The 19,210-nt window shown below is 37.8% G+C and overlaps 1 protein-coding gene across 4 annotated transcripts in view; it reads right to left on the reverse strand.

Moving 5' to 3' along the window:
- Positions 1-19,210, reverse strand: part of CTNNA3 (catenin alpha 3) — an 813,634-nt gene that overhangs the window by 583,058 nt on the left and 211,366 nt on the right. For 3 of the 4 annotated variants that reach the window (XM_067552599.1, XM_067552600.1, XM_067552601.1), the window contains one exon: positions 10,261-10,464. In XM_067552599.1, coding sequence (XP_067408700.1) covers positions 10,261-10,464 — 204 coding nt within the window. Of the gene's footprint in view, positions 1-10,260; positions 10,465-15,518; positions 15,594-19,210 lie in introns of those variants that run through there. The other variant, XM_067552602.1, reaches the window with a different exon arrangement.

Below are 19,210 nucleotides of genomic sequence, written 5' to 3' on the forward strand. Positions count from 1 at the left end.
TGTTTTATTCTTCTAAACCACTGGAAACTGGCTGCAAATTGAAATGAATAAAGTCAAACAAGTACCTTAGTTAAGTGCTAAGCACACTCCTACTTAACCCACTGTGGCTTGAAGATGCTGCAAGGAAAATGTAAAGCTCCTTGGTCTTCTGCCAATTGGCTCATGGGAGAAAATATTCGTTCCTGACTCCCAAAACAGACAATCAGCTAGACCCACAGCATCTGTCAGGCCAGATTCCTATTCCTAGTTTGGGTGGGTAGCGTGGGCAGCTGGAACGGAGTCAAAAGAGGCTCCACATGGCCCCTGCATTGGGCTAATCCTGAGCACTGGGGATTGCTGGCCAATTAGCACTCCTCTTCCCCAGCTGGCCAATGGGTGCCAGAGACTCCCAGGGGAAGGAGCTACCAAGTGTCCTTTAGCAAATGTCTCCTTGCTGCTGGCACTGTTACCTCTCACCACTGTTTCTATCAAGCTCCCCCGCCTTTGAAGCAGGTAGCTGGCATTTACCAACAACTCCCAGCAACAAGACACATTTGTATCTGAGAAGCAGTAGTAATACTTGAACTATGGAGCATCCGTGATATCTCAGATGCCACTTGGTGGTAACACTGAGCTCCTGCAAGGGTAACATTTTCTGCATGTCACAACTGCAGGTTTGCATAGAAGAGAAACAACAGCATAGCACTTGCTGACAGGTAGTGAAATAAGAAGGATGTTTGTTGAATACCTAGGAAAACTTGTCCACTGAGGAAAAATAAACGCCAAATACATTTGAGCTATTTAAAGACCAATATTTATACATAACATTTGTTTCCCCTCCTCCACCATCCCCTACCCCATCACTCACCTTCCTATCCCTGCAAAATCATGCAGCATAAGGAACGGTGAACATTTAGTCTCCTGAATAGCCCAACTTCCGTGTGAGCCTCTGAATGGGTTGATGTGTTTTCTCAGTGTGCTTTTAAGCCAGTACAGCAGGAAAAAGCAGCCTGTCTGCTTCCAGTGCTGTACACATAGGGAATCATAAAATGATTCAGAAAACTGCTGGACATATATTCTAGCAGGTGTCAGTCCAAGTCAATATATACTGGACTGCATTACTCCATAGCATCTGAGTCTTTTAAAATTTTCCCCAATATGATTGGGAGGATGAAAAACAGATACTTCCTGTTTTAATTAATGGGGGGAAACCATGATATCAGAATACTGATAGTTGTGAAGTGAATCTATAATATCCAGAACTTGCCATTCTTGATTCTAATGAATCCAACCAATCTGTCTGATTACATTTTAATGTTATGGCTTCTACTAGGAAAAGTGCTCTAGAGAAAGGCTGTAAAACCATAAAACAGAAAAAGATTAAAGGAGTCTTTAGAGAGATGCAGGATGTAAGCATTATTGTGAAGAACTGTACTAAATATGAAAAAATCTGTAGCTTTTTCATAAGTTTGCTTAATATTTGATTCAAGCAATACTGCATCTGTCATAAGAGATTCCATTATTTCCTCTTATTTTGAGTTTATAGAATTCAAATCTTTTTATATTTGAGCTACATTAAAGGTAAAGCCACCCACTTCTACAGCAAGTATAATGCATGAATTAATAAATTCACACAACAGATGCACATGTATGTAACAGACAAGTTCAAATATTAGATTCATTGTACCATTATGATTACAAACCAAAATGGTCTTTCCTCTCCACCCAGAGAAGTGGTAAAACTTCAGCAAGAAATCATAAAGCACAGATATTATGAAACCTGAAGTGGTAATAATGGTAAGGGTATAATAAAATACCTCACAAAATGTTATCAATCACTGGAAGAATGGGTATAAATACGAAGAGCAGCCTCTCTATGCAGAGATAGAGGGACACTTCCTGAGCTAAGACTGAAGAGTGCTCAGCATAGTTCAGGAGAGTGTTCCAATTCACGAGTCGGAACCCAGCAAAAGCATGATCAGCCTAAAAATCATGACTTTCCTTAAAAAAAAGGTGTTTCTTGTTTTTCAACTCTCCCTCTCCAGCCCCAGTGTGTATACAACAACCACAAGCTGAAAACGCAACCCTATGTACATACAAGATCTACATACAAATTCAGTCCCCAACTCCCCTGCACACCTGCTCTCTATTTCCCTCAATACCCTGACCTCCATACCACTGCAGAGCCCTCCACTGTAAGCCTGCTCCTTGACTCCATTCCCCCTGTTCCTCACACCCTGCTCCACCGCTGGAGGATCCAGCAGCCCCACTCTCCTCTTCTAAGACCCTGCAGCTGCATCCAGCTTCCAGTGAGCAGGAGAGGTAGCTTGTCTAGACTCCCACGCTCCCCTTGCTGGGCAGTGGTGGAGGGATGAGGCCATGACCTCCAAACTCAGGATGGACTAGCCCTGCTACTTCTGCCTGCACCAGGGTTCTGCCCTGCTCAGAGTGCACAGGAGCACCCTTCTACTGCTGAGACCTGTGGCACAAGCAAGACACCAGTCTCCAGTGGCTAAGGAGGAACTGCAGGCTACTCAATCAAAATTATTGAGTTGTCTGTGATTAGAGAGATCATAGCATCCCCCAAAATTGAGATGCAAGGGTTAAGCAACATTGGAGTGGCTTTAGGATAGCTGCATGCTCCCATGTTCCTAGGGCTGTTCTGGTATTCGCAGCTTCCTGACATAAATTAGAACAGGGATGGTTAACTGGCTTTAGAGGAGCTTTGCACCACTTAAACCTCAGATTAATTTAGGCTTGAAAAAAATCCTCTCCAAATTTAGAAGGCACGGGGTCAAATCGTTTTAAATATATAAATTTTTCCCATCAGCTCAGAGGCCCCATCCTCCCACCAAGCAACCCAACACCTCATCAAAATTACCCATGCATTCAACATCTCACACAAAAAAAAAAACCTGTGAAGAGAGAGGCTTTTCAACATGCTCCAGAAGTCAATAAAAATCACAAAGAGAAGATCACGCAATATTCTGACCAAGCACAGAGGACCAATAATCAGAATGAAATCCAGAAGGAGTTGAGAAGCTAACAAAACCCATAAATTGTGAACAGTGCTATAAAAGGAGGTGAACTCCCACAATCAAGATAGCAGATATTATACTTCTATTTGTTTATTCCATTATACTTCTATTGGTTTATTCCAGTCTGCTGTCCCCAACATTATTTCCTTCATGTCTATATAAAGTCTTAGCCAAACAGTCTTAGCTAGGTGGTGGGATAATTACTCAAATGCACCATCCCAGTTTAATGAAGACACACACAAACCTGGGTGTTACCCACATAATGAAGACACTGCAACCCCCAATGCTCCACTAAAACCAACTTAGATACTTGATCTTTATTCACCATTAGATCATCACTATTGTCCAAAAACATAAGCGCTGTCTCTGTACCGTATCTGGGGCTAAAAGAAGACTGACAGAAATCAAGGAAGTCGTAGGCCTCTAGATACAGTGGTGTCAGTAACTTTCCATTACTAAAAGAGATTAGACACAGGATGATGATTTTGCTAATGTCAAACTAAGTGATTGCATCTTTAACAAGGTTTAGCAATTGCTTCTGTAACCGCACTGATTCCATATGGCACTCAGCCATCAGGCTCAGGATGCAGGGCTGGGAGGGTCCCAGAGTCCAGGCTCCAGCCCCAGCCCAAATTTCTTCACCAAAATTTTACAGCCCCACAGCCCAAGCCCCATGAGCCCGAGACATGTGATACAGCACAGTTGCTGGTGTTTAACAGCTGTGTAGACATACCCTCAGTCCCCATTTCGTGGTGTCGGGGCCACAGATAAGAGGTGATGAGCCTGTATAGTCATGGCTAAAATATCCCACTGCACCAGCCTTATCAACCTCTATCTGTGACCTACCCACCATTAGCACCACATCAAGTGACTTACATGTCCTTAAGAGAAGCCTACCTGTTACCTTCCCCAGCAAGTCCCACAAAATGGAGCCAATATTTCCTCTCTGGACTTCATACTGAACATTTTCAGTATGAACATTTTCTGAACATTTTCTGAATATTTTCTGAACATTTTCTTCATACTAAAACATTTTCTTCTTTCATTAATTATTTAGTCCACTAATGCTTTATATCTGGAAATGCGGAGCTGAATATTGCAGAATTGGAACATTAAGAGTACCAGGGTCACCATCTTATTCTATTATGCTTTTATACTGGTGCAAACTGTACAACCTTAGGTCTTGATCCTGCAAATATTTACAGATATGCTAAATTTTATTTGTGTGCATAGTCCAACTGAAGTCAATGGTACTACCTACATAAATTAAGTTAAACACATGTAAACGTTTGCAGGGTTAGGGCCTTCAACTTCCATACCATCAAATGTCTTACTTCCACATTTCTCCCAGCATATTCATTCATTGAGATTTTCTTTTTAAAGGAGCAAGTTGGTTGATTTCTGTAAAGTTTACTATTTGTAGCTTCAAAATGCTCATTTCTAAGTTTGTACAGTTCCTCTGATATTGTATGTCTTGAGCCTGCCATTAAATTACCCCACCCATATTCACAAAATTGACTTTTTTGTTATGTAATGGCATAGATAGTGTAAATATGTACTTTAACAATATACATAAGTGTTAAGTTCAGAAAGTATGTTAGTACATTAATAATCCAACAACAATTATTGAAATATTGCTTTACTTAGAGCTTATCCTTTTGCCCTACTTTGCAATTTATTATATGTTGGCTATTTTGTTTGTTGCAGAATACAAGTTCCTCAGTGCAGGAACAGCATCTTTATTATTTGTATAGGACAGAACGCCATTTCAGCGCTCTAATATCAGTTTGAAACACTGTACTGAATCATCAGTCTTCTTTAAAAAGTCTAGCAATGGTTTTGAGTGTTACACCGAACTGTTTTAGTTGTCTGTAATATTAATGTTTGTATATTTTTTGGAAGTGACAAAATGTGAGATTTCTTTTATTTGGATACAATTTGACATGAACTCTGTCTCAGACTAGCTAAAACTTATTTCACTATTAATTATACAATTTTAGAAATGCTGTATCTTAAAAATAAATGAGCATATTCAGTATATAAAATAAAAATAAGCAGACCCTGCAACACTTGAAGATTCCTCTCTAATTTGGGTTTGTTTTGTTTAAACCAGTATCACATGTGTGGCAAGTTCAAGCTTCAAGTGGAGGATATCACACTGCCATAACCAAAATTCATCAGGGAAAGATGACCACTTCTAAAAAAGAAAACATTTTGCCATTTGTTGCCGAGACAATTCTGGATGCAAATAACTGCAAAATAATACAGCTAATTATTTCCCTTTTACATGAGCATTCCAACAGATGTATCTTTTAATGTAATAGATATTCTAATATGTAATCAATATTCCTGAGAAAAAAGTTCTAAAATTAAGATATTTCATATCTTCAAGTGGGACCGGTGTAGCATTAAAATAGTTCTTTCATCAGTTCCGTGTGCTTAGTGGACAAGATGATTTTCTCTCCTTTGCCATAAGCAAGGCTTCAATAATGAGGCCAAAATAATTTAGCTTTCCATTTAAATATTTTTTCTACCAGTTCCCCAGCTAGTGTATTGCAAAGTGCCTGATGCAATAAAGCCTTTCTAATGAGGCCAAGAGCCTCCATGAGCAGCTGCCAGCAACACAATTCTGAGCATACACAAACATTCAACATCCAGCAGTTCACAACCATGGTGGAATTGTATTGTTTGGAAGAGAACACAGTAATGCTCATTTCATATGTTGGGTAAATCTGAAATTTTTGGTGACTTTTGGAAGTGTTCTAAAACTGCTATTAAGATTTGTTTATAAAAGAATCCCTGTTTTTAACTATATTTAAAATAATCCTAAATTAACATTCTTAGCTTTTTTTTAAATAAACATTTCAAACATTTCTACACATTACAATTCACAACCGAGTATTTTACTTTACATTTACAATGAAATTTTACAGGTAGCACACCTCTCAAAGAAATATGAACTCTTAAATCATTACATCTTTTAAATGTGATAAAATGTACTGTTTAAGAGGACATGGGTCAAATAAATCAGAGATTCACACCTACAGAAGTCCGCAGCTGTAGAGGAGATCTTTCTCCTGTCATGGGGTGAACACCCAGACCCACTGAAGTCAATGGGAGTTTTACCACAGACTTCAATGGACCCAAGAATTCATGCTTAGGACTGAAGTCAGAAATTTAGAGAAAGGAAGGAATAAGAGTAAACTGGATTGGCAACAACTCCTCTAACCTTTTAATTAGGATATTTAAGGCTAGATTGTACTTCATTTTACTCTACAAGGAGTCTCAAAGACTTCATATGTAATGAGCATTACGTGTTCAGTGGAACTCCATGCAGAGTCAGTAAGGCACTATATCCAATGTAGTCCTCAAATTATACAATGTATACTTTGTAGTCCTCAAATTATACTGTGTTAACAAAAGGCCTATAGAATTTTTACGGTTCATTCAATTCACAGTCATGTCTCATTGAGATTATTAACAAGGAAGCGCACAAACTCATGAAAAATGATCACTCTCTCCTGGATTTTATACTCTTCAGCGAGGTAGGTTTGTGAAATGAGCTAATTGATAATCAGATCTCTGTAAAAATTGTTTAATCCAAAACTTACTAAGGACCATAAATTGTCCTCAAATACAGCACAGTTCTCCCAGTGAGATCAATATTAATTCCATAAGTACATAAAAAAACCTACATTTTAAGAGGCTATTTTTAAAAAAACCTTTTAAAGTCACCCTTCAATTAACCAAAAATGTGATAACACACACCTAAGTCTTTCAAACCTCTTTCCCATTACTCTCGTTTCTCAAAGCGCTGTCTTTCAGAGGAGATGTAAAACCAAGGAATAAATACTTATAGTAATTAAAGATCCCATGATATTTTTTGGAAGAGTAGGGTAGTTACTTGCCATTCTAGCAACATTCAAATGTGAGCAGTTACTTCTTGACCCCCTAAAATTCCCTTTGCATTTTTAATTGAAGATACTCTCTTCACTTCCTGTCCCAGACTTATATACTCTGTTCAAAAATTGCATTGTTTCACCTGGGAATTGTCTTGATTTCTATGGTAGAAAAATAATCCCAGTTTTGTGAATAAAGGGGACCAGAAGGTACTATTATGATCATCTAGTATGACATTCTGCATAACACAGGCCATAGCTTTTCACCAAGTGGTTACTGCAGCAGGCCTGTAATGTCTGGATCAGCTAAAGAATATTGTTCAGAAGAACCTTGATTTAAAAATTTCTAGTGATGAAGGATCCACCACATCCGTAAGTAAGCTGATCAAATAATTATTTACCCTAATTGTAAAAAAACCAACCCTCTGCATTTTATTTCTAGCTTCAATTTGTCTAGTTTCAGTTTGCAGCTGAAAAGAGCTATATAAATGTAAGGAGATATTATCCAGCTGCCAGATTTAGTCCAGTCAAACAAATATTCTTATCCTTTATATAGCATCATAAATATAAAAATATTTGCTCCTATATAGTCTCTTCCAGTTCATGTCTCACCTATACATTGAAAAAGTTAGCACAGTGAACTGAAATTGCATGGTCTCCATGAAAAATGCAGCCTATCCCAGCCATTGCCACAATTTAGATGAGTATAGTTTTCCCATACATTTAGAAGAAATAATTGTGGTAACTTTCTGGTACCTGTTGGCATATTTTGACTTTCAAATGGTAATGACTATGGTACATGATATAGGGTTAACAAGGTCTAAATTGTGCCTTCATTTTAGTGGTTCTGAAATTGATGACATTTTAAGCTACACAGATGAACTGAAATTGGTGTTCAAATCAAAATAAAAAATATGTCCACAGCCAAGTATAGACACTTTTAGCACAATATATAAACTGGACATTTTTATAGAAATAGACCTATTAAGGTGAAATACCATCAATGATAGATACAGAATATGGATTAGTTATAAAACATGGAAAATAATGGTATCAGAACAAGAATTAAGGCAGTTTCCCAAATTCTGTAATCAAAATAAAAGACAACAACATCTTGCAAGAAAGTAAAGGGCTTTCAATTTGAATACTGGGAAATAAAGGTAAGTACAATAGATTGAAAGATGTTTATATTTCATTCTAATCAACCACTTAATTTGTCCATCTGCAGCAGAGCAATGGCAGATCCCTCTGTTGTAAAGCCCAACTGAAATCAAAATATCAATGGGACTCTGCACCGGCATACAAGTCTATTCACCCAGAGCTCATTGCAGAACTGGGACCCTTACGTAGTAAAATGCAAGGTGAGAACAGACAAAAGGGACCTTAATAATTTGAATATGAGACTATCATATCATCACATCCAGTATCATCACATCCAGTAACAACAGGCTTCAATATATTTTTTGTAATGTTGAAAAGAATAAAAAGCTAACAGAATTTTTATCATATTATATTTAAACAATTCCCTGTGAAGAATTATCTACAATAAATCACAAAATGAATCCTAAGCTTTTTTTTAAAGTGGTCACAAATGTTTTAAGATTACTTTAAATATTGTGTGCATTTTATGCTTACAGTTCAAACTGAGCTCAAGTAAGAAATATTGTATTTCTTACTCACATTCAGAAAGTATTTCCAGAGATGCTCAAGGTTCATTGTAGATTCAGACAAATTAATGCCAACAGTCAAAAGAATCAGAACTAAAAACATCGTTATAGATTTCAAGCCTGGAATATCAAGTTGAGTTCACAGACATTGATTTAAAATTGCTGTAGATTTTCTCCAACTATAATAAATTACTAGAGGAAGAGATCAGCAGGTATAATCTCTGTGAGACTAATACACACTTGGGAATTCATAGATTTTCTTAAAGTTCTCTACTTTATTATCCTGAGTTAAAAAAACACTACAGAATGGCCTTGGCTTTGTCAACTAGCAGTACATACAAAAAAGAAAAGAATTTCAGCTACCATAAGGAGAAACAAATAGCTATGTTACATAATTATCCCCTCAATGGACTGTGTCAGATGCATCATCTCAAAGTAACTTTAGGAAAAAATCAGTATATCTACTGAAAATGGTGATTATGTTTCCAGAAGAAACGTATGATATTAATACACTGTCCCCATATTAATGGTATCTGTCCTAACGCCTTTATTTTTTGTGGCTGGCAGTACACTTATGTGCCAGTTACTCGGATGTAAAAATCTATTTTTTAAAAAGCTATAAAATTGTGTCACTTTTTCAAAGATTTACCACAGACACATTATAAGGCATGCCAGCAAATCAGATTTTTGGATTTACTGAACATTCCTTACCCTACATTTCTGCATTTAGGGGATCTCAACACATACAGACTGCTGTTCTTATACTGATCAGTTATGACTGCTTGAATGCCTATGTTTATGCAAATGGATTACTCAGATTTAAACAAAACAAAACAAAACTTCATTACATTTGCTGCATATTGTAGAAATAAGTATAAAATACTAGAATTCCCATTCCTCAAATTCTAATAGACAGCCAGTTAGTAAATTATAAAGAAAATCCCCAGCAGCATTCAAAGAAACATAGCATTTCTGTGACACCTCACAGCACAGATAAAGTAACCTACATATCCTTCAGTTTGTGATATAAGATATTTCACAGTTTGCCTGGGACAGAATAAATCTTGCTCATTTTAAAGACCTATAGGTGGCTTTCCCTTAGCGTACCAATATTGAGCTGAGCAATATTGATTTTTCATTTCAGTGGCTGACCCAAAAAACCTGGGGGGATCAGGGGAACATTGTTTAAAATCAACCTGAAACAGGATTTTTTTGGTTTTTATTCATTGTGTTTCATTGTCACTTTTTTTTAAACGCTCTCTATCTCTCGTTTTAAAGGTATCTGGGTAAACTTCTAAACAAAATGTCTTTTCAAAATGAAAAACGTCAAAATATTTTGTTTAGAAAACATCAATTTGGGAAAGTGGAAGGCGAGGGGGACCAAAAACTATTCACTGAATTAATCCAATTTGGCAAGTAGCTTCAGTCGACCTGAAACCACATTTTTGGTGAATAATATATTCATCCAAAAATTTCACCCCCTTGTGTACCACATATGTATGAGTACTACTACTTTTGGCACTCTAATACATCCATGAGTAGCCCACATTATCAAAATTACAGTAAAAGTTCAAGAGGCACCAGTGATTACCAGACTGATTATACATAATACATAGCAATGTAGAAAATGTGCTTTGAAGCATACACAGAAACAATGGGAGAGAACTGGTCACTTACATTATTCATGTATTCAGAAAGAAGATCTTGGAGAGCTTGGCGGATGGCATTGCACTCTGTGATTATTTGTTCTCGATGAAAGTCACGTGTGCATGAAGAGTCAGCTAATAGTGCGGCCCCACTAATAATCCCTTCCAAACGTTTCTCTAGTGATGGCCTTACTTTCTCTTCATTCATTGTAAGTGGATCCAATAGGATTAAACTCTAGAAAAAAAATTTAGACAATAAAAAGACTGTCCATGTTGTGGTCATCTCTTCCCTGGCTAACAGTCTCCTCTCTTACCACTATTTTTCCATTCAAGTATATGCAAAATAATGATGTTCAAGGCATTTTCCCTTTCTACCACTCTCACGATACCTACCTTATCCCTGAATATTTGCATTGACATCAAAATTCTAGATCTTCGTTCTCACCTTTATAGTCCAAAAGTCACTCCTACTCCTACATTACTGCTATTGTTTCCTCCCCTCCCAGTCATTTTTCCCTTTGGGTGAAATGTTATTTATCTATCCTCAGTACTTATAGGGCCCCATCCCTGTGGTGTCTGAGCACATCACACAGTACTTAATGTATTTATCCAAACTTTTATGAGGTAAGGAAGTGCTATTATCCCCATTTTACAGATGGGAGGCTGAGGCAGAGAGAGACTGTGTGACTTGCCCATGGCCACATTGGAAGTCTGTAACAGAGCAGGATACTGAATACAGCTTCCTGAATCTCATGCCAACCCCTAACCACTAGAGCATCCTTCCTCTATGAGTCTTGTCATTGACTTAAATGAGGCAGGATTTTACCCTTTGTCTACTTAACCCTTCTCTCCTTTCTCCCTTCACTTCCTTCCCTGAAATCCCTTTCAGCAGGGCTGTAAGTCTTCCTTTTCCTTACCCACTCTTTCCTGAATGGTTTCTCCCCATGATGTGTTTGTCTTGTCTACTTGAGATTGTAAACTCTCAAAAGGTAGAAATTGTCTGTGTACATTTATGGCGCTATAAATAATGTAATACTAATACTTAATACTTAGTATCCTGCTACAATATGTTTTGCCTGAACAGAAGATTTTAGGTCAGTGGATTTGTTTTCATTTTAAAGCCTAGGGATGTTCAACACCTCCCACGACTGCACTCTCAGAGATCTGGATTTCCTCTGAATACAAAGAGAAGTCAACAGTGCTTGCTCACAGTTGAAAGATGCCTTCTTGGATTATGTGAATGGGCTTTCGAGTTCTGCTGATTTTACAACAACACTGCACTACATAGGTTACTAATCTACTGGATTGAGGGAAGCTGTAGATGCGATATATCTGGATTTTAGTAATGCTTTCCACAGTCCCATATGACAGTCTTACAAGCAAATTAGGGAAATGTGATCTAGATGAAATTACTACAAAATGGATGCACAACTTGTTGAAATACCATATTCAAAGAGTAGTTATCAATGGTTTGCTGTCAAAGTGGGGAGTGGGGGAGAAGAGTACCTAGTGAGGTCTTGCAGGGGTCAGTCCTGCATCCAGTACTATTCAATACTTTCATTAATGACTTGGATAAAGGAGGAAGCAGTATGCTTATAAAATCTGCAGATAACACCATGCAGGAAGGGGTTGCTAGCACTTTGGAGGACAACATTAGAATTCAAAACTACCTTGACAAATTGGATACTTGATCTGAAATCACCAAGATGAAATTCAATAAAGACAAGTGCAAACTACTATGCTTAGGAAGGAAAAAAAAATAAAAAATTAAAATCAGCTACGAAATGGGGAATAAATGACTAGGAAGTAGTACTGCTGAAAAGGATCTGGGGGTTGTGGTGGATCACAAATTGAATGAGTGTCAAAAATTTGATGCATTTGCAAAAAAGGCTAATATCACTCAGGCATATTAACAGGAACGTCAAGGGTAATACACAGGAGGTGGTCGTCCCGCTCTACTCAGCATTGGTGAGGCCTCAGTTGGCGTACTCTGTCCAGTTCTAGGCACCACACTTTAGGAAAGATGTGGACAAACTGGAAAGGGGCCAGAGGAGAGCAACAAAAATATATAAAAGATGGCCTATGAGGAAAGGTTTAAAAGAAAACAGAACAACAACAACAAAAAACTAGGCATGTTTAGTCCGGAGAAAATATAACTTGGGGAGGGAACCCTGAAAAGTCTTCAAATATGTTAACGGCTGTTATAAAGAGGACTGATCAATTGTTCTCCATGTCCTCTGAAGGTAGGACAAGAAGTAATAGGCTTAACATTCAGCAAGGGAGATTTAGGTTAGATATTAGGAAAAACTAACTATAAAGATAGTTAAGCTCTGGAATAGGTTTCCAAGTTGGTTGTGGAACCCCCCCTCATTGGATATTTTTAAGAACAGGTTAGACAAAACACTTGTCAAGAATAGTCTAGGTAGACTTGTTCTGCCTCAGTCCTAAGGGCTCAACTAAATGACCTCTCAAGGTCCTTTCCAGCCTTACATTTCTGTGAGTCTGTGGGGGCAAAAATGTGGCATTGCTACTTCAAGAGACTGAATGGGCAAGCTGCAAGATATTAGCCTGTGTTCTTCCTAATTTTTGTTCAACATTGGCCTTTGGGCGGTGCTGATGTTAATAGAATTTTACTGGCTAAAGAGAGCTAAAGCTAAAACTAAGTACATGTTTAAAAAAAAAAAAAAAAAACGACTATAAAAAACCCACAGAAGAGTAGAGGCTGAAGCCAAAGTAAGTAAAATTGGTCTCCAGCCCAAATTAAGCAAATTAAGTCCAAACCCCTAATAAAAGCTAGAGCACCTTAATCAAATTGGGTGTTTGAAAGGGGAAGTCATTACCTGTACTTAGCCAACATGAGTCAGTCCACTTTTTACAGACTTTTAAAGGTGACCTATAAAAGTGAGATAGTTGGGCTTCTTTATGATATATAACAAAGGCATAGAAGATTATAATTTTTTCTGCTAATGTTTTACATTAGAAATTCATATCCTGTCTTGACTGGAGAATTCTAAGAGTGGAGAAATAGTGACATGATGGCATCACAAGATAAAAGTGTGAACTACTGAGAGGAGACAAGTGTTTAGTCACTAATTTTAAAACTCTTGTTATTAACACCTATCTTCAATAACTAATGAATGATTTAGAGAAAGGAAGTATATTACATTCAACATTCCCTCGTTTTCAGTGAATATGAGAGTTACTTTGAGAAAGTTAAAAGATCCTCTAGCCAAACCAGGGAAAACCAGACTTAATATTACAAATATTTATAAGTGGGGAAAAAAAGATATAAACAATCTTTAGCCCCTCTTTATGCAATTTTTAAGAGTACCAGTACAGTATTTTTAAAAAGTCTTTTTCAGATCACCTTAAATAAAAATGTACTTTTGATATATATTGGAATTCTGACTAGTCTAGGCTCTTTCTCTTCTCATTACACTAACGTGAGTATGCAACTCACATTTCTCACAGCACAGCAATAGTGCAATATTCCAAATATGCTTAAAACACTAAACCTCAAGCGCAGATATCATGCTCTAGTACTCTCCATTTGCCCAAGAACTCTCCTAGACTTGTTCCAATTCAGTTTTATCCCTTATTATTCATTAGCATAATCCTGCAAATCCTGCAAATCCTACAAGCTGCAGTTTCAGGAGCCTTGGTATGTAATTTATGTTCTGCTCTCCAACTGGAAATGAGACCACATCATCTCAAATCTGCAAATCCTCATTGGCATCCTGTTCATTTCAAGAGGACTAGGTTGCACAGAGCAGGACCAGAGATAGGGTGTATGTACAGATGCAGATCAAAGCTAACCTGCACTCTCTATATTTAGACCACAGAGGAGCTCTCTTTCTCCCCCAGGATACCAACACAGAAGCTTCAAAAATTTCAGAGAAACATTATCTCCTCAACAGATACACACACACAAATGGATGTTCTGAATGCGAATTTTAATTTTTGGAAAGACTCAATATCTGCCACAATTAATGAAGAACACATTCAAAACTGTCAAGAAGTGGTTACTGCTATTGTAACTTTCTGGCTTCTATTCTCAGAAACTATAAAACTTCTTAAGTTAGGTTTAATAGTTTTTTCGGCAGGTGACAGAATATAATGCTTGATGGCACAAGATCAGTAGGTTTTATATGCATCCAATAGAGGCAACCTTTAGTTAACTTAGAAAGTGCCAACTATGTAACTTCAGTTTGTTTTTATACTAGCATCCTTTTTAAAACATGGATGGGAATGTGTGCACACAGATGTGGTAAAGAGTAAGATGCCATATTCTAATGATGAGGGAAGACCAATGTTGTGTATCTAATGGCCAAAAATATTCCTAATGAGCTAAATTTCTTCTCAAGTTTTAATCCTCACTTCAGCTCTTAATTATTTCCTAATTAGAGTGACCAGACGTCCCAATTTTATAGGGACAGTCCCAATATTTGGGGCTTTGTCTTATATAGGTGCCTATTCATTCCTCCCCCCCCCCCCCCACCTCCGTCCTGATTTTTCACACTTGCTATCTGGTCACCCCATTTCTAATTAAAAGAGAAAACAGAACTAAAGTGATACATATTGAAAACGTTGGTCCTGCAGATGTTAAATTCACACAAACTTAAAAATATTAATTACTCTCAGACAGCGAGGAAATATATTAAACTTATCCTAACTCCATACATCTGGAATACTCAGTCATTTGCAAACTGCTGTAAAGATGAAAAATCAGTACCTCAACACTAGATTTTAAAGAGATCATGAACTCAGTGAGCAACAGCCAAAGGACATAAACCTACATTGGAACTGTTATGAAAGAATCTCATTTGCTGCATGTAGTTACAGTGGGCACATGATATCACCTCTTATAGATAAGGCTGTAGACTCTATTATAACACTCTTTGCACAATCTCAGAAACTTCTCTAACATCCACATTTTGTTCTTTGAACTTCTATGTTTGTCCTCCATTGAAGACAAATTCCTTTGGAAAGGGTGGGCTAAATGCCTCCAGCAATTTTAATGAGTTAAGAAAGAAAGGGAAAAAACAAAATCCAATTTTCTGTGTTAATAAATATTTTAAGCATTTTTTAAAAAGGCAATGACAAGAATGTGTTATGAAATGTTAGGGAAAAATCAATCACGATAAATATTGATACAACCATACCTTATTAAAATACATCTTAGATTTTTTTCCTTGTCTCTCTTTTCTAGACCTCTCTTCCTACACGCTTCCATGCACACTTACTGCCTGAGTAGTCTATCACAGGCACTTCTTGAGCAGTTGGACTTACCTTTACTAAAACGAAGTCACAGGTGCTCTCTTTCTTGAGAGTTGAATTTAAAAAATGCATTCATCCTTCCCTGAACTAGGAAAGGATGTTCCCAAAGCCTTAAAAAAAAAATTAGGTTTCACACCAGGGGTTTCAGTATCTTGCCTGGTTCAGGCTCAACACATGGAGGTTTAATTAATCCAGCATCCACCTCCAGTATGCCTGTAACTTTCAAACATTTAAATTGACTGCATAGGAGTTCTATTAAGTTATTCTCAGCTTCCCAGTTTGAGTTGATAACAGCTCTAGTTCAGATGTCAGCCTTATGAGGACATATAAGGCTCCTACTGTTTCAGAACTATCTGATTTTACAAACTCAGGAAAGCTGTTTCTATATGGCCTTTCCGCTGTCCTGATTGGCCCAAACTCCACTTTCCTCACCAAGTCTCACCTGGTTTTTCAGGATCAAATCAGGGCAATTAGTTGCTACTTTTCCTGGCTAATTGTTGTCATGGCAATTTCGACTAATTGCCAGATGTCAACACTCCAAGACTCGAACTTATTTAATTCCCTAAAAAAGTGAAAGGGAACTAGATCTGGAAAATGCTGCAACATAACCAGACAAAGCTGGGAGATGAGAACAAAGATGAGAATCCCCCATACTCCATTTGTATTTATTTGCTCACTCCATCATACTATATACAACAAACGAGTTTTATGAACTACAGAAAATTCTTAAAGGCAAAAAGGAATAAAACCTCCCCTAACTTATACAACTTCACAAAAGCCCCCGACCACTCCAGCACACATTCAAATTTGCTCCAATCCAAAGTGGGAATGCAGAGCAAAGTGGAATGCTAAAACCCATGAGGATTCTGATCTTGAAAATAACCTATATCAAATCCCAGTTTTTGTCACAGAAGTCTCAACTACAAAAAAAATTCACAGCCCTAAAAACAAGATTCACAATAACATGCATCTTGGACAACATGCATAGGCTTGACACATCCATGCAGACAACCAATACTTCTGAGCTACTCTCTGCATCTTCTGCCATGGCTGTCAGCCGTTTTCTGCTTGCTCCTGTGCCAAGCTCTCCCAACTCCAGTGTAGTAGTGGGGATTTACAGTTTGAAATATGCACCAAAGGTTAATAATATCAGCATTATCCTATTTCCTGCAGCTTTAGAAAGAAGTTGTACCAGGGACAAGAGCCTTTCACCCTAGCCGTTGAGCCCCCCATGTCCTCAGTTCAGGATGGTGCTGGTAGTGAGGGTGATGCTGCGTTAGCTGAACTACTCTCCCTTTGACAAAGTCTGGGCAAAGAGAGAGAGTTCATTGTTTCTTTCATTTGGGGAGGAAACGGAGATGGTGGTCTGGCCCTAATTTGGCAGCCAGAAACATCTCTACCATACTTTAAATGGTGTTCAGTTTACAGTACCCGCTTCTAGAATCACCATTACCATAGAAGGAAGTAACTACTACTGGAGACTCTTCTGTGCCCAGATAGAACGCCAGCAAGATGGTTGTACGGAACGATATCAGAGAGAAATAACATTAGAAATAACATTAGAAATGTTATCATGGCACATCTCCCTTCTCCCTCATAATTTTCTTTCTTTGCTGTAGATTTCTCACAGTAGTGAAAGCACACTTGAAGGCAAAGGAAAAAAATGCACATCACTTGAAGGGGAGGTGCACTAGAAGTCTTTTTCAAGCACAATATACATTCACCAAAATCAGCTATATTGAATGCAGTGGCAACAGTTAAGAAGTATCATTCTACTTTGGAGGACTTGGTAGGAAATCAAGGAAAAGTCATACAACAGATTGCATTTATACGGTAAGAAGTGCCTAAAATGTAGGGAAAATTAACACCCTTCAGCAGTTATCACTGTACACCAAGTGAATGAAAAATTTAAAAAGCAGTATCTAGATGGTTTTCAGAAGTGGGATATGTGTTTTTCTGCTTCACGGATGTTTAATCACTGCCTTACCTAGGTTATAATTATTCTGATTGCATATGTAGGCAACGCCCATCACAGCATGAAAGACAAAGGAAAAAACTTATATTTGATAATTAGCATACTAATGCAAATTGCATACACAATTAGTAAATAAAGTTTAAATATTTCCTGATTTATCACTATATAGAGGTAATTCATTTATAACAAAACAGCTGATTTCCAAACAACAACATATACTGAAACATTCAATTGTGAAATACTAGTAGCCATTTTGCTAGGGCATAAATGTTGCAAAAATATTTTGAATAATTCAGAGTATCCCACCTCAGGTAGTCTGGGGGCCTTCCTCCCAAGTTGGGGAACACAGCTTTAGTCTCTTGAGGTGACAATAGGAAAATTCCTACTTCCCCTCTACAAGGGATTGGTAGACTTGTGGAATCCAAACACTCTTCCCTTATGTTCTAAGTAAGCTAAGTCCTAGAGAAGCCAGGAAGATTGACTGGCCCTGGAACACAGTGATCTACACAGTCAGAAAGAGAAAGGGTTTGGTGCCTTTAAATAACAAAGCTTTTCTCCCTTCCCATGGAGCTATAAATAGCAAATGGGAAAACCTCTGGCCTGCAAACTATTGGTGAAGTGATCTAATGTAAGGCAGAGAGTGTGCTTCCTGCAACTTTGAATGCAGGGGGCTTTAGACAGTGGGAAGAAAAGGTTTAGTGGCTCCTTCAAGTCAACCAAACTAATTGTTGGGACCTTCATTTGGCAGGTATCCAGTGCAGGTACTCATTCTACAGGGGATCCAGTTCCCTGATAAACCAGAATTGGAAGTGGATTTAGGGGTAGGCACCTGCTCAGGAGTTACAGTCATTCTTCCTTTTGTCTGATATAAGAGGGAGATAACTGCCCCCCTCAGCCCTCAAACAAGAGGAGGGTGGTAGGGGCCCAGCAACAGGCTGGGACTGGAAGGGGAGGGTTGAAGGCAGCCCTCCCCAATAAGTGGAAACAATTAAAGAGAGAATAGACCTGCACTTTACAATTTATTGCCTAGTATTTCCCAGATGATTTAATAAAGCTGCAACCTAATTAAATCACATCCCTTGTGTTTTGTCTTTCTTACTGCAAGGCTGAGACAATGGGTGCCTTTAAATAACAAAGCTTTCCCTTCTTTCCATAGGAATATAGACAGCAAATAGGAAGATTTCTGGCCTGCAAACTATTAAACTAGTTATTTGGTGGGTAAAGCTCTCTTTGTATTATGAACTATATTGCTTTTTTGGAGAATGAACTTAATCTGCCTTTTTGTTATATTTTCTCTGATATGAATAATTGTATTGGCACTTTATTTTTCTTTTGCACAATAGTGTCAAGGCTCCTGGATTATGCTCAGTGGATGCCCCAGTCTCCTCAACACTGCAGCTGCTGTATGCCACATTATCTTTACCATGGAATGAGCACATGGGGATGAAATCATGATTCCACTAAAGTCAATGGAAAAATTCCCATTAACTTCATTGGGGCAGGACTTCTGCACAGTTACAGCCTCAGATATTGTCTGGATCATTTTGCAACAAAACTAAATTAAGAACTCTCCAACTAAATAGTGAACACTAGAGTTGTTCTAAATTTTGTAATAAATCATTAAGTCATCTGAACAAACAGGTATCTTACTTGCCATGAAAAAACTGAAGAACTTGAAACAAGTGGAAACTCATATACCCTTCTATTTCTTACCAAACATCTTTAGTCA

Source organism: Emydura macquarii, unplaced genomic scaffold (assembly GCF_026122565.2).
Source record: "Emydura macquarii macquarii isolate MOO-44397 ecotype Brisbane River unplaced genomic scaffold, CSIRO-AGI_Emac_v2 contig_1390, whole genome shotgun sequence".
Lineage (NCBI taxonomy): Eukaryota > Metazoa > Chordata > Testudines > Chelidae > Emydura > Emydura macquarii.